The 17,262-nt window shown below is 36.3% G+C and overlaps 1 protein-coding gene across 2 annotated transcripts; it reads right to left on the reverse strand.

The window, feature by feature from the left end:
- Positions 1–574: 574 nt before the first annotated feature.
- LOC113107263 (semaphorin-3ab) lies at positions 575–17,056 on the reverse strand. Of its 2 annotated transcripts, none has more exons than XM_026269640.1 (17): positions 16,926–17,056; positions 12,772–12,926; positions 11,935–11,997; positions 11,702–11,821; positions 11,148–11,241; positions 10,931–11,050; positions 10,569–10,714; positions 9,610–9,724; positions 6,173–6,242; positions 4,944–5,088; positions 4,558–4,777; positions 4,372–4,460; positions 4,244–4,285; positions 3,757–3,911; positions 3,551–3,612; positions 2,792–2,934; positions 575–2,698 (listed from the first exon to the last, which is right to left on the reverse strand). In XM_026269640.1, exons 1-17 carry the CDS (start codon positions 17,023–17,025, stop codon positions 2,282–2,284), a joined length of 2,256 nt encoding a protein of 751 aa, XP_026125425.1. In that variant the 5' UTR covers positions 17,026–17,056; the 3' UTR covers positions 575–2,281. The 2 variants fall into 2 exon arrangements, with proteins under 2 accessions (XP_026125425.1, XP_026125424.1); XM_026269639.1 differs by having other exon boundaries at positions 3,757–3,914; positions 16,926–17,055.
- Between the last annotated feature and the right edge of the window lie 206 nt (positions 17,057–17,262).

Below are 17,262 nucleotides of genomic sequence, written 5' to 3' on the forward strand. Positions count from 1 at the left end.
TTAGTGGAGAAAATTATTATACTTTGATAACCTTTTTTCTTTTTTCTTTTTTTAACTGTGGTTTAATATATCCTGAATAATTGTTCTAAACAAGATCAAAACAGTGAATTAAGAATGTATACATCAAAATATCTTCCTTGACATAAAATAGATCAATTTTTCTCATTTATTTTCTGTTTCTCCTCCAGTCTCTCCCCCTCACTTCCTTATTTGCATCACCGATCTCATTTACGCACATATAGGCTCTCTGACTCTATTTGGTATTCAGTTCTGTGTTTTAAGGGCCAGCTGTATCCAAGGCAACCCGCCCAGTCAATTTCCCAGTGTCCTGTCATTTATAAGCAGAATGCAATATACACTAATGCGCTCATGGAATTCAAATGCTTGTCACACAGCAAGCAGTGGCCAGAGAAAATTCCAGCACATGTTTGTGCATGTGAGGGTGTTTTCTGTTTTTATTATACAGACCAAAGTACTAATTCAGTCATTTTTCTGGTACTGTATAAAGCATTATATTGTATGTGAATGTTATTATTATAAAAAAGTGGAATACATTAAGTAGTGCAATGCTGAATTCTGTTATTTTCTCTCAATTTCATGAGAGTCTTCCAAAACACTTTATTCAAGGTTCAGAGTCCATTAATGAAAACCAGATTTACAGTTAAAGGTAAGACAAAGTCACATGTTTCACAAGGTTTAAATAATTGAGGGCAGGATTTACCTCTTCACATGTAAAACATGGAACATCTATTCTACATTTTCTTTGTTTATTTTCTAAATGTTATCAACATTCAAGTCTCTTGGCGAACCGAGCTGCTCCAACATATACACAGATCACTGCTTCTGTCTCCGTCATGTGGTTTGGGTCTGACCACATTTTAATTTGCTCCTCTTCTCTCTCTGTTTGTACTGTACTTTAAAGCCTTTAAATCACTTTTTCTTAATTTATTTTTTGGTTTTCCATCTTTCTGAATGGAGGCCTTTCAGGGCGGGTGCCAAACTTCTTGGCAGTCATGCATCGTCCATGTGCAGAAGAAAGTAGCTGCCGTTTCAGTCCAGTAAAATAACGCACCCTTTGTGCCTCCATCGATCCCCAGAGAAACACATCGTTCATCATCCTACAGGATCTGCTGCATTTTGGGACTTTTGCTTTTGTCAATTCATTTAAATAAATGTCTTGAAACCTTAATGAGTGACGTCAGAGACAGAATTACACCCTATTTAAATATTAAGAAGAAAATAATACCATGTACAATTTTTACACTTAAAATTCAAGACAATAAACACAAAGCACAAAAACACAAGAAAATAAATACCATGAAAGATAAATAAGGCAATACGTTTCAGTACAGATGAAAAAGTGCCATCAACACTGAAGTCTTTTTAAACAAAGAACATTTTAAGATGCTCCCTATAACTTTGGAAGATTTGTCTTTTCTTCAACAGAGGATAATTTGGGGACACTCCCTTGCCTTAAAAAAATGTCAGATATGTTTAACACAGTCCTCAAATAATCAATTGGTTTTTAATACTAAAGTAAACACTTCTTCTTGACCACACCTATACCAGATCATTCTTAATTTGCTTGATAACAATCCTTCATATGATTCAGATACTAGCTTTGTTCCAAATCTTGGTGAGCTGCCTCATTGCCTACACAGGAAGCATTCTACTCATCACTGAACTCATTAAAGTGTAGTTAAGTCTCATGGTCACCATGGCTGCATTTTTTGATCAAGAATACAGTAAAGTAAAATAACTGTTTTCTATTTTAATATATTTTTAGAAATGTGATGGCAAGGCTGGCCATTACTCCAATCTTTAGCATCACTTGATCCTTCAGAAATAATTTTTAATATACTGATTTGGTGCTCAAGGAACATTTATTATTAGTATCAATTATGAAAACAGCTGTGCTGATTTATACTTTTTGGACACAGTGCTACAACTTTTTGCATTTGTTTAAAATTGACATCTTTTGTAACAATGTCTTTACTGTTACTTTTGATCAGTTCAATGCAAAATCGTATTGCATCCAAACTTTTGATCACTTTATAGTGATACACTTCTTTGAAAGAATTGAATGAAATGTAAGTAAAATTTTCTATTTTCATCCTCCATCTTGCATGTATTTTTTTTAAACTTGCATGCAGGCAGCTCATTAGGTTTTGAAACAAAGCAAATTACTGTTATTATGATACTGTGTACATGTATTGTGTATATTGCATGTTTTGTTGTATTCTTTTGTTTTGAGCAGCTTTGTAAACACCTGTGATTCGGTCTATGCACTCCTCGGCAGCCTCTGTGCTGAACTCTGCATTCGGCTGCGGTTCTTCCGCCCCCTTCCTTTCTCCTTCTCGCCCCCTCCTCTTTGCCTGTGCCGATCTGCTTTCTTTCTGTCCTGTTTGTTATGCTTGTGGTTCCCTGATTCCTTGTTGTTGTGATGCTGACTGAGTTCTTTGCAGTGTCGCTCCAGTTTGCCGTGGTTGATCAATGCCATCACATCCTGGTACCATGGCTGGGTGGAGGCAAGGGTGGGGTGCAGAGCGGTGCTCCACACAATTAAACGAATAGTAACAGCTGTCCAGCGAAATCCATGCTCTTCAAGCTGACAGTGATAAATGCCACCATGATTGAGCTCAGCCCGGGGAATGAGGATTCCCCTTTCAATGACAACCAGCTGCTCCCCAGATGTGACCTGGAAGACAGAAGGTTCACATTTAGAGATCAATTTAGAAATATAGCTCAATATTTGGTCATGTTTTTAGTTCATGCATGAACGTGCATGTACCTTATGTTGCTCCAAACTGTTCTCGCCTACGTCTTTAAACCAGGTGACTGTGGCATGGTGAGATTTGGGTAGACACTCCAGGTAGGTGCTATTACCCAAGGCAACAACTTGTGTCTTCTCCTCTGCGTCCACCTGAAGACCAGCTGAATAACAATGAATAGAATAAGTAAAGTCAAATGAATACATAAATTAAATGAAAGAATTGGGGCTTAAAATTTTAAATTAATAATTTATTAATAACAACAACAACAACATCAGTTATAATCATAATAATTATTACTACTACTAGTTAGTGCATGGCCTTTCTCACATAATATTATTTCATTATTATTATTATTATTATTATTATTATGTATTTTGTTTATTTTTTAATGAATTTCACATTATTTTTATTATTACAATTATTATTAATTATAAATTACAAATAAAAATAATTATTTCTATATTATATATACATTTCTTATTATTCTTATTCTTATTATTTTGAGTTTTAATTGAATGTATTGTGCACATACACACAGCATTTCACACCTCAAGCACTGCATTTCTATTTTTTGCATGATTTAATTACTTTACATTAATTGTAAGTGTTTTTCTAAAGGCCCATGTGGTGAACGCTTATTCAACCATTCAGTTTTAACCCAGATTTAATGAGCAATGAATGAAATCATAAAAACATAAATAAAAACAAAAATGACAGTGCTGTTCTAAAGCAGGTTGTTTAGCAATAGTTAATGTCTGGTTGCCTGTGTCTCTTACCTCCCTGTCTGACACACTGGTTCAGCGGGTTGCCGTCATCGTTAACCTGACGAATGTTTCTTCTGCAGACAGGGAGGAATGTTTCAGATCAGATTTATTTCAGATATCCCAAATACCAATACTTTCCGGTTTCAGTGTACAGGAAAGCGATGATGTAATGGATTCTATCAAACAAGCTGCCCATACAAGTGTGAGATGTGTGTCACCTCTTTGCAGTTGGCATGTAAGGGCTGCAAGAGTGGCCGTCCCAGGTGCAGTATGGGTCTCTAGCGAGACAGCATTCAGCGCAGGCTTGGCCATACAGATCACAGTGGAACAGACTCAACTGAATCACACCCTCTGCTGATCCAGCAAACAGCCACTGCTGGAAGCAAAACACACACACACACACACACAAAGATACAATGATATGCGCTGTGATGTTAGTTATCACTTTTTTTTCAGCAAAAAACTGGGTCAGAAACGCAAACATCTAAACCACATCTTCAGAATTACAGAGCACTTTCCATCCCAGATTCAGTTTTCAGTGAGTGTTTGATGGAACAAATGTGTGAAAACTCACAGTCTCATTTTAGATATCTTCCACCCTCTCAAATTGCCATGACGACAAGTTGGAAAGGTTTATAAAAGTGTGGCGGTGTATCTCACATGCATATGTCTGTGTATGTGTGCTTCCAGTGATGAACATGGTACCTTTTTCTTAGACAGCGTCATGGCAGTGATTGGTGACTTGTTCTGTTGAGTGACAGGAGATGAGCAGTTAATGCTTCAAGCTCAAATGATCATCCATATCTGGGATATTTTATCTGGAGAAATTTTACCTTAAAAACCTGCAGCTGTTCCAGAGTGATCTCCTGATTCTGTCCGTTGGGTTTAGGCAGGTGAATCGCTTTCAGAACCAGGCCAGAATCTGAATACACACATACAATACACATAATATTTAAAAACCGAATGGACAGGTCAGTCAAAAATTCAGTAAACCTACAGTATTCATCACAAACACACACCTGTACCAATGAACAGCACATCATATTGTCCATCCACCGCCTCCACTCGGTCCACAAGGAGGCGGGTCAGTTTATAAGACACGCCCACTCTGATGAGCAAAGGATGACCTCCAAGAGGACGTACCACTTCTTGCATTAAAGGATGTGTGCGGCTAAAGAAGATGACCTCATCAGGATATTCCCTTGTTGATTTGAACCCTCCATATGTACTGCTGGGACACTGAAGATTGGCAGAAAACTCAGTATTATGGTCCAGAAACTGATTTTCACCTGATTGATTTGAGTTTTTAGTCTTTTCATTTTATTATAATCAAAGAAAAGATTATAATTTGAATAGTCCATAATCATAAAAAAATAAAATCATCTTATCGTATGGGAACACTCACTGTTCCAGGTCTAGGATAGGGAACTCTGCCTGTATATTCTGTCCACTTGTACTGTTGACCCTCCCTATGAAGGAAATTTCCTTTAAAAGCTCTAATAATGTCCTGCATGTGGTAAACACACACAGCGGATCCATTCAAGACATTGCTGTTGGAAGAGGAAACAAACACACATATAATAGAAACATTAATTGATTGAAAGATATACTTTAAGTAGACAGGATCAATTAGCAATCACGATGTACCAAAACAACAGAATTGATCTTATTCAGTTCACAGACATGCTTTTGACCAGACATAAATCCAATTAAAACCAAGCTCTGGTGGCACAAATGAAAGTGGCACATCAGGTCAAACGTAAAGCCAGCTGGCAGAGACTCCTTAGTTGAGGGTAAAATGTCACCTGATCTGAACTGAGATATTTAACACATTCAGTGGAACAGCTTAGCAGAGAGCAATAACATTGTCACTCTTTCCATACAGCTTTTTTTATATTCATACTTCATTGTGCACTCCACCCTATGCAGCCCTCTCCAAAACCTTAGACACACACACACACACACACACACACACACATATTTTCACAAAGATAGATGAAGGCATATGCTATTTGAGATCACTGATGTAAAATTGGTCCAACTTCTAATGTGTTTTAAACATCATGGGCTCATCATCAATGTCATCTTGGGCCAGCTGGAAAGTATGACTCAGTAATACTGCAGTTTTATCCACACCCTTAACCACATAAACACACTGGGCTGTCATGATGTGCACGTTTGTCTTTTCCATACAATTACAGTGAAGGGTGACTATGGGCCGTCAAGCTCTTAGCTCTTAGAACAGCTTATATTTATAGTCTTTTTCTCAGACAAATCTTTAAAAAAGCTTTAGAGACCTGGAATGTAACACATGAGTCATCTGGACTAATTTGATGATGATTTTTGTCATTTTCGTATCTTGAAAGTCCATAGCCACCATTTAGTTTAGTTTTTTTTTTTAATGGAAAAGAGCAGCACCAACATTCTGCTAAACATCTCTTTTAGTCTCAAAGTATTCAAGGACAGTCTCAAGAATAATCTAAAAGGATTGTTTTTTTTTTTTAAAAAGTGAAATGAGTTTGCAGTGACTTGAAGTTGAGTAAATTTCCTTTTTAATATCTTCTCTTAGCTCAAATGTGAGTCATTACCGTGAAATGTAGTGAATCTGATACCAGGTCAGTTTTTAAGACTCACCTGGTAGTTGTGAAGAGCCCATAGACGAGGGGGTTCTTTTTGTCCTTTCCACGCTGAATGAAAATATCCTCTACAGAAAAACAAAAAACAGATTTAGAATATTAAACATGCTTTGTACGTGCTTTAGTCAATGCAAATGAGAAAGAGTGAGTGTGTGTGGTCTCTTATTCCCTCTCAAGGCTATATAAACTCATGAAAAGAATATTTACCTGGTCACACTCTCTTTCTCTTACAAACAAACACGTGTAATGCAGCATTTTTGTGGTTTAATTTCTGTTCAAAAACACTCACACATCCAGACAAAAACACCTATATCTTAACAATAAACTTGTGCTCTTGGGGGTATGCTAGTTCATTTCTGCATTCTCGCATTCCAGCCATGTCAGATATGATCATACACCTTATCAAATCAAACAAACAAACGCACACACACACACACACACACACATTAAGATGGTGGTTCTCAACTGGTTTTGCTTCAGGACCCAAATTTTACATTGGACAATAAGCGATGACCAAAAACAATACAAAAATAGTTTTTTAACTATTAAAAGTAAACAAAAATGTAACATGAAATGACCATGAACTTCACAGGCCAAACAATATGCAAGAGTGGGGTCAGCAAGACTGCTTTTTTAAAGAAATTAATGTATGTTTATAGCAAGGACACATTTAATTCATCAAAAGTGACAGGAAAGAATTTTACATTGTTAGAAAAAAATATATATTTTTATAGAACTTACTATTTATAATAGATTCCTGAAAGAAAAGTGTTACCGTTTTAATAAAAATAATAAACAGCACAACTGGTTTCACTATTGATAAGGAATGTTACTTGAGCACCAAAACAGCATATTAGATTGATTTCTGAATGATCTTGTACTGTAAATGCAGCTTTGGTGAACACAGGAAATTAATATTATTATTATTTTTTTAAACATTCAAATTTCTAAGCGAGTTTGATCAAACACACAGCCCTTGACAACAATAAAAGATACAGGGCACAACCCACCAGTTAGAAACCACAGTGTTAAACATTCATGCTACCGCGGACATGCTTTTGAAACCTGAGATAGATTTACTGACTCTTGTAAACTGTTAAAAACTAAGAACATAAACTAGATCAGTACTTTAAAATGGATGAGACCTTTATTACACACCGCTCTGGGCTCTAACCGCACACATAATCACAGACTCTTCGTTTTCCCCTCATATTTTAAACACAAACCAAAAGAATCCCTTTAATTAAGCTTTCACACTCCCTCTTTCCCTCTCAATCCCATTACTATCCCTCATTTCTGTTCAACCCCTCCTCCCGCTCTTTCTAATTGTTTTCACTAACCCCTATTCTCTGGCTCTTCTTCTCTTTCACTTTTGTGGGGACGCTATAGTTGTGTCAATTTCATCCAACAAAAGCTTTTTTTCTCCTTGAGGGCAGATAGTTTTGTCTGCCCTGCACTTGTTGACACGTCTCTATCCTGCCCCTATCCGTCCTTATCCCTCCTAACCTCCAGCTCTCCTGCTCTCTGCTCTCCTCCCTCATCCTCATCTTGAGGTAGCCAGTAGATTGTGTGGAAACAGGATGGGGGTGTCACCGGAGACGTGAAAATCCACACACACAGATACTGGCGGCCTTCAAAACATTCAGCAGACCACCAAGACAAATGGCACATGCAATTGTGCACTCATTTTTAAATATATTTATCATCATATGGTTCAAAAATTTTAAAACATTCAGGGTGAACTTAAGAAAATTAGGTCACTTTTTGAAAGCACGTCTGTATATAACCATAAGGAATAATTTCCTATAAGGTGTTTATGTTGAAATATAACATTGAACTTTTAGAGCAAATATGTATTTGAATATATATTGTCCCTCTCTCTATCAAAAGCACATTAGAATGATTTCTGAAGGACCATGTAAGACTAGCTATGTTTCCAAACTTGTGCAAAATTGGAATATCACATAAAAACATTTGCGAATGAACCACCGTTTCCATCCAACGAGTCAAAGAGAGAGAGAAAAAAAAACATTATTAAAATAAAAAAAATCTAACCAACCACAAACTTTGGAACAGTTCTGTACATGTACACACACACACACATACACACACACACCCCAACTGAATTAACTTAACATTATTTAAAATCCAAAACATAGCATACACTAATTTAGTTTAGCTTCAAATTCACAGCCACAGAAACTGGTGGCACACACACAGACATTATCTAAACTTATTTACTTAGACCGTGACGCATTCTGGAGCATCTTCAATCTTGCATACCAAAACACACCAGTCCATTTTTTCTTAAGGACCTAAACTTCATCTGTTCCATATTTCACAATAACTTACAATTCTAACTCTGCTCTTTTAACAGCAATTCTTAAATTGTATCTGACTCATCGTATTGTCAGTTTATGCATGTTTCTTTATACAATCTATAAGTTCGCTTTTCCTGATTAACATTCACTGACTGCAGTGTGGTCTGGGCCATCATAACCATAGCAAGATGAGGGTCCCTGATGCAGGGGGAGATTATGGCAGATGTAGTGGTTTAGAGGCCATGGAGCACAATGTAAACAAGACAGAGAAGAGAATTCTTATAGATTACCACCATAGGGCAGCTAAGATGAGATGCATATTTACATTACAACATGCTTGCATTATATAATCATCAGAACATTTTTACAGTCACAAGTAAGTATTAAAGTGTTAACCAATCAGTACAAAGCAGATTCAGATGATCTAAATACTTTGGTAGGCCAAGAAATAAACACATTTCACAAGTCCCTAATAATTGAACATAACAGGACATGCACACAGCTAAACAAATTAAACCAGTTAAACTGGACAATGGCTGGACAATGAATAGTTCCTTTCAGAGCCGCTTGCAGATTTGATAAAGTAGCAGCCAGATACGGAACCCATTCTTGAATTCTGATTATTGCTTGTTTTACATGATATTTGGGTGGAATAGTTAGGGGACGTGCTATCTTCAGTGTAGTCACCACTGATAACTGAGATGAACATGTACTGTATGTGCTGTAACATGTATATCTTATAGATATATGAGTATGAGACTACAGTAAAACTTCAGTCAGAATGAGGATTCAAGAATTGTTTATTCTATGCAAGGTCTTTGTTTACACAGACTGATTGATAAGAAACCGGTTTCTGTCTGAGTCTGTGTGTGGTGTGTGTGTGTGTGTCTGCTGATAAACTTTGTTCCTAAATCAGGGAAGTTTTGGCTTAAGACACACATACACACATTATCAACAGTACAAATTATATTCTTAGAGATGTACAATGTTATCTCAAAGCCTTATTTAATTTGAGAGATTTGCTTACACTTTGATTAGGTAATCAAGCAGGAGTGAAAATTATTTATTTTAGTTTTGTGCGTGTGGCATTTATCTGAAGGTGTCTATTACTCACGGAGTTTGTCAAAGTGTGTCTGTATGCCGTCGGGTCCTGGTACGGAGCAAACAATACGAGCTTTCTGAAAGGTGCTCCATTTATGAACCAAACTACGCTGACCACCAATATCATTCTGAAAAAGAGAGAAAGAGACATAAACACACTAATGTAGTACCATACTACACACTACACTACATTAATGCCATGTTTTCTTGCACATGTACCCTGTTGCTATATTTTTTGGACATGTACCACAATAATATCATGTTTTTGAGATGTACCATGCTTTTTTGGACTTGTCCCTACTAATCCAGAGTTTTTTAGACATGTGCCCTGCTAATACCATATATTTTTTTAATATATTATGCTAATACCATGGTTTTTAGACATGTACTAGGTTAATACTGTGTTTTGGGGCATGATCTTTGAGGTAGATGTAAATACCCTATTAAATTAATAGGGTAATCGTCATATTCAATGACATACACAAAAGTACCAAGGTATTACCATATGACACCATCCCTTTACCATGGTAGCACTACAGTACTTTTTGAAAGTTTATTAATTATTTTTTATGATATGACACAAAATCCACCTGATGGAAATTTCATTAAAATAATATTTCATTTTATTTCTGCTTTGGATCATCTGTTTGGAACACTTTTTATTTTCAAAAAAATTAAGTGTATTTTAATTACTTCAAGAAAATACTACATTGTTTTATTTATGTTTGGATTTGTAATTTTATTGTAATTATAATACTAATACATTTGACTAATATTACATTTATTTTTTATTTCTGTTTGGATCTGTATGTAACACCTTTGTATAAAAAAATATAAAAATGACAGAAATCCACCAGAGGAACAGTCAGAGACCTGTCACAGAGCACATCCTATCAGATTCACAGAGGTGGTCATACAGGCACAGGAGTCACACAAGTGCGGTTAGGCACGTAGGAACACACTATTAGATACCTTGCAGACGCGGGCGACTCTAGAATAGAGGACCTTCCCAGCAGCCCCCTCTGCTTCCTGTGCGCGCTCAGTAAAGAACACGTAGACCTTATCATCCTCCTCATTATCGCTCTCTGACATCGCTGCGACATGTACAAATTCAGCGCCTGAAGAGAGCGAGAGAGACACAAACACAGTTAACTAACACATATATCTGTTTTTGTTTAAACAATATGGTAGCATATTCTTGTGTTAAACTGATAGAACACAATGCATCTGTAATTCCTGTCAACAAGTTGGTGAGTGTATTTTTGTAAGTGTGAGTGTAAGTGTTAGTGCTAGCTCAGGTGTATGTGTGGGTTGTACATGCATGCATATATCACCTTGCAGCCATGTAGAGTCGTATTGTTCGGTGCGAATCGCATGTCGCTCCCCCAGACTCCGAATAAAAGCGGTATCATGACTTAGAAAGTCAGATGAGATACCAGCGTACAGCTCTCCGTCTGAACAAACATGCATGAAGATTTCGATCAGAGTTACACTGGCATGTTCTCACACAAACAGATAAACTATACACAAACTATAAACATGCTGCCTTACCTATCATGGCAGTAGCTGTTCTCTGGTGAGGGTCATAAGGACATTTTCCCTTCCCTGATTCAGTGTCTTCATACTCCAGCCTTTGTTCCTCGGCCTGAAATTCCCATTACATTATTTTCAGATCAAATTGTTTTCAATAAAACATTTTTTATTAAAAATCTATTATACTTTCATTATTTTAATAAATAATATATATTTAATAATATATATATATTATATATATATATATACACATCTGTTTGGATATTTTACCACCTTAATTTAAATAATTACGAATATTTTTATTTATATATATATATATATATATATATATATATATATATATATATATATATATATATATATATATATATATATATATATACTTTTATTTTTTATGTATAAAAACACTATTTATTTCTAATTTAATAAATAATATTTCATTTTAATTTATTTATTAGCAATATAATTGCTCACAAAATAGTTTAATCTATCTATTCTATCACCTGAGACATGCATATTACATGATGAGTTTCTGTGAAAGGGGTTGCATGCTGGGAAATGTAGTCCTTTACCCTGAGGAAGAGGTTTGTGGGGATGAAGGCACAGCGAGGGTTGAACGCTCCCGTCCCACAGGCGTAAAGATGTGTTTGGTTATACAGCTCTAACACACGCAGGAAATTTGCACAGTCCGTCTGTGACATAAAAATGAAACTATCACAGTGAGGATTGAATTGGTTTTGTTTGCAATTAAACAGTGCAAGAACATCTTTCTAAATAAGCTGCGCTTCATAAAATAATGTTTTACCTGCAGGCTTTTTCCAGCCATGATACAGTTCTGGATTCGATCTGGACTTGCAGGCCAGTATATCTGAAATACAGCACACACACACACACACACACACACACAGATGTGAATCTAATCTGTTGCACAAGTGTGCATAAAAGTTCTTCTTAGTCATATTAAATGTTGTTGCATATGCTGATTTCATCATGTAGCATGTGAGGAATTACAGTTGAATGCCACCCTGGCATTACTCAGATCAAATCATTATGAATACACACTAAGTTATGCAGACAAGCAGGGATGGGCTCACACACACCCTTACCCACACAAACTTTCACAAATACACTCACAGGGGGGCCTTCATGCAATAAAAGTTGTGTTTTTCAATTTCAATGCGAATAGAAAATGTTTTTTAGCCTGGGACAAATCTGCTAGTAAAAGCTTTCTTGTTTGATCCTACAGCATGTTTCGGTGAACTTCACTATCTCTCTAAATTCTTGTTATTTACTTCTCACAACTTGCTTTTTTCCATATAATGAAAGTGAATGGTGACCAGGACTGTCTAGCTCCAAAAATACCATAAAAGTATTATAACATCAGTTCATTTGATTTATATATGATATATTCCAAGCCTTCTAATGCCATATCATAGTTTTGTGTAAAATATAAGCTGTTTATGGTGGTTTATTGTGATTTTTTATGTTCGGAGCCTGACAGCCCACACTTTCATTGTATGATTTTGTTAAACGTCTCCTTTTAAGTTACACATAAAAACAAGAGAACATAATGACAGAATTTCCCTTATTAAAGTATATGAGGAATATATGTGAGCCTGTGTGTGTTTGGGTGTGTACGTACCTTGCGGGGGGTTTGAGTAATATCATCCAGGCTCGTGGACAGCAGATGGTCTTTCATACCGATGTAAAGATGACGACCATCTTCACCTGGCAATAGAGAGTTCAGATCCCCAGCAGGCACAGAGAGAGACATGAGCCTGCCGCTCCGCACCAGCTCTACGACAGAGAGAGACGGAGAGACAGAGAGAAAGTCAACAGATTATTTCATAAATCTCTGTTATGAGTAGACCCTCGCGGCTGAATTCGGCAGATATGCAGCATTGCTGTTTTCCATCACAAATCCTTTATTTCTGACAGGCCAATAAAGAAAATGCAATTCTGCTTTATTGTTTTTATGGTAAAGGGGAAAAAACAGAGAATGAGGGTTTCTTTCTGCCATGCAACTGAGGGTGAATTTCTGAAGAATATCTCGGTCAGTTTTTCAATATAATTACAATGAATGAGGCTGTTTTTAGTGTGATCTAAAATTACCATATCATAAAATGGTCTACAACTCGTGCAATGAAGTTGTATGATGGTTTTATTTGAGGAACACACCTCATTTTAAGTTAGTATTCAGTAGAAATAACTGAAAAATCAATGGCTCAGTGATCCAGAGCCATTAATTAAGAAGCCCGCTGAAGGAGAAGAAATTCAGTGAACGATGACTTAAATTTGACATCTCTTTCTTACAAAAAAGCTATCATAGGGATGCACATTTGCATTATTTTTAAAACCTTAAAGCACCAGAGACAACCAGTATTGTTCAAAACATCTCCTTTGTGCTCCATGGAAGACATAAAGCCAAGCCACAGGTTTGATACAAAATAAGGATGAGTAAATGATGATAGAATGTTTATTTTTGTGGGTAAATTATTTCTTTCAATACATTTAAAGCTCTCCACCGGAGTAAAATTGTATTCTGTACTTTTCCTAAACACAATGAACCCATATAAACTCATATGTGGACCAGACAGTCTCACCTTTGGGCAGAAAAACCTGTTCAAAAATATGAAGCTGATGAGACAGACAGAGATAAAAAAACGCATGAGATGAATAGAATAGACAAAAAGATTGAAAAACATGCCTTGAGAATCATAAGAAATCAGTTAATTACAGTGAGCTTGAGATACATCAAAAGAAGAAGAAAAAAACAGCCGTTAAAAATGCAAATATTACATTGGATGTTCTATTGGTTTGCATCTTTATCACTCTTTTAAAATATTCTCTCACTCACCCACACACACTAAAAAATGTCAGCTGTCACGAGGGACATGCAAACAATCTGTCACAACGCATTCCTGGCTCTTTCTTAGTGGTACCATTGCCCCCTGTCTTGGGGGCAGTTGCTGTGGTAACAAGGGTGTGTATGTATTAGTGTGTGTGTGCTAAAATCACTGATGGATTACGGGCTGGTATTCCACCTGTCTCGAGTGTGTTCAGCAGGAAGTGAAGGAGATTTCATGACTAGGTGGTCTAGAACCTGCTCCAGACTGTAATCAGTTTGACTCATGAACTTTTTACCCATAAACTAAATTAGACAAACAGTGAGACATTCTGATGGTCTTACACAATTACTACAACTACAACTGTCATTTTTCTGTCTAACACACACACACACACACACGAACAAAGAGTGAGTAACAAACCCTTCTGTCCATCATTCTATGACCAGCTGAGGGTATTTTTAGCCACATACAGACCTAGTGCTGTAAATTTAACCACACACAAGCTGTGAGTGTGTATCTGAACATTAGATTACCTCAATCATGAGAGAGACTGATGTGGAATTACTCAATTAGTGCAAATATGTGGCATATGACACAGCTAAGAAACACTGGCTAACTTATACATAAACATGCACATGAGTGCAAGAGTGCACTAACAACAATTTATAGGTTAAAAAAGGTATAAATCCTGTTCTTTTCCGATTATTTGCAATCTTCATTTTATGGATACCAATATCGATGAACCCCCAAAGATCAATCTTGTATTTTTATGGCTTTTTCAGTGTCTGCATGATAGTGTACAGCAATTCCTGTCCTGTAGGTGTCAGCAAATGTTTTCTGATGTGAATGTGAGTTTCTGGTCTGTATTCAGTGTGATGTAAAAATAAATAACTGGCAACGAAATTTCACAATGCATGCAGAAACAGAGGAGAAACAACTGGCGCTTCATGAACAAATAACTCTTTCCACTTCTTTTCATGAATAATTCTGATGGAGCTTAAACTAAAACTGTTACAAATCGTTTTCATTGTTTGGAATAAAGCCTAAATAAATATAAAATGTAAATATTAGATGAAAAACATAAAATATTTGACATGTTGCCTTTATAAATAAAATACGTTTAAGTATTAAAATTACTCAAATTAAAACTGAAATCAATGTAAAAATAAATATATATATATATATATATATATATATATATATATATATATATATATATATATAAAATAAAAATGAAAACAACAAAAAATTGCTAAAAGACTAAATTTAAATATACATGTTAAAACTAATTCGAAATATCAATGAATACTAGTATAGAGTTAAAACTAACATAACAATGCATTCGATGAAAGAGATTCTCGAAAGAGAAGTAACCAAATTGGACATTAAATTGAACTGAATCAAAATTGAATCAAGAGCTTGTGAATCAATTGGAATTAAAACAAACTGAATTAAAATGGCTATCAAATGGAATGTGTATTGTGTAAAAATGTGATTCAAAAACCTGTTCACAAGCACACAACTCTTCTACCAAAAGTGTTGATGGCAGTATGTTAAGGTGTATTTTCTTGGGCACAATGTTTCCCACAGTGCAGACAAGAACAAACAGTCCACACTTCCTGTGCAAATTGAGTTATCAGCTATTACTTCTCAATCCACCAGTTGGCATGTTCATATGTGTGTGGTAGAAATGTTAACAGGTGCGTCTATAAGTCTGTGACGGAGAAACACAAGGCGCATGCACAAACACACAGACAGCTAAAATAAACTGGTGAACACACACTGCTGTGTTCTGGAATTTCTCAACTCTCCATCAGTCAGACCTACTAACCATGACCTATGACCTGGGCTGAATATGAGTATACATCATAATTATAGCACTCAAATGCACACAGACACACACACACTTGGCAGAGGTTATAGTGCATAATTGATTGATGCTCGTGTTAGTTATAATCACAGCTACTGAAGGCCAATCAACTGCAAAGTGACCAATCAAAACCGACCACCTGGAAAATGCATTTTATAGATCTGCTGGACAGATTACTGGATATCTAATTTCACTTGTATCCAGTGGCACAAAATTCACAGTGTGTGTGTGTGTGTGTGTGCTACTCAAGAGCTGTCATTCATCATCTCACTGGGGAAATCAAGCCAAAATGAGCTGGATAATAATCAACCACCAGCCATTCCCTTACACAAACACACACTTATGCTCTACCCTTTGCGAGTCTGCGGAATGAAAGACTAATTGGGTAATTAAGAGATCCAAGTAAACACAACACACACATTCATACAGATGTACGCAGATTAATTAAGATGTGTACCCCTAGAACTTTCTAAACACAAACATTTCACACACAGTCTCTCTATTTTCTCTTACATACACTTTCAGTCATCCCTTAATAGCAGAATGGTGTGACGGACCAACAAATGTATCTGTGCAAGGTTTTCTAGGTCATGAAGAAACACAAAACCAGTGTCAGTCTACACACATGATATACCTCTTTCCAACCACGGCTGATTACAATTGGGTAAAAAAGAGAGAAAGGGTTTGTGCATGGAGCAAATAAAGACTGGATATTTGTGTGATTCTGCGTCCACAAGGACAGTATAAAACCTGTAAAATGTTAGCAAAATATTGAATGTCTGGGTTGAAAGAATAGATGCAGAAAGGTTTAATAGAAAGAGCTCAATAAAAAAAATTAGAAGTCAATGGAAAGTCAGTTTTTTCACCTGAGTGATGTAATATAAACTATGTAGACCAACAGAACATTAATTAAATTAATTATAATTGACTCAAGTCAGAATGATTCTAGTCTTCTTATTTAAAATTATATTATTTTATAATAATATTATTAATAATAGTACAGGTTTGTGTGGGGGTTAGGAGGTTGAAAACACCTATATATCTACAGAAAAGTCAATGGAAAGTCAGTTGCCTCACCTGAGTGTTGGAAGTGCAGTCGTGGTTGCGATGGTCTCCATGCGTCCGTTAGAGGTGCCGCCAGTGAAATTAAGCAGAAGAGAGCCAGCATCCTCCTCATGGCTGTCTTACACACACACACACACACACTATGCGACTCTGGCTCGGAGTAAACACACACACACACACACACTGCGTACTCTGCTCTGAAATATCACACACACAAATGGTGTCTACCTGATGTCAGCATCACACACCTCTGCGTAAGTGTGTGTTTGTGTGTGCAGTGCAGTGCAGTGTAATATAATCCTGCTCAGGTCAGTGCTGCAGCAGAATCCTCTCTTGGTTTGTCTTCTGT

The sequence above is a fragment of the Carassius auratus genome, chromosome 8 (assembly GCF_003368295.1).
Source record: "Carassius auratus strain Wakin chromosome 8, ASM336829v1, whole genome shotgun sequence".
Lineage (NCBI taxonomy): Eukaryota > Metazoa > Chordata > Actinopteri > Cypriniformes > Cyprinidae > Carassius > Carassius auratus.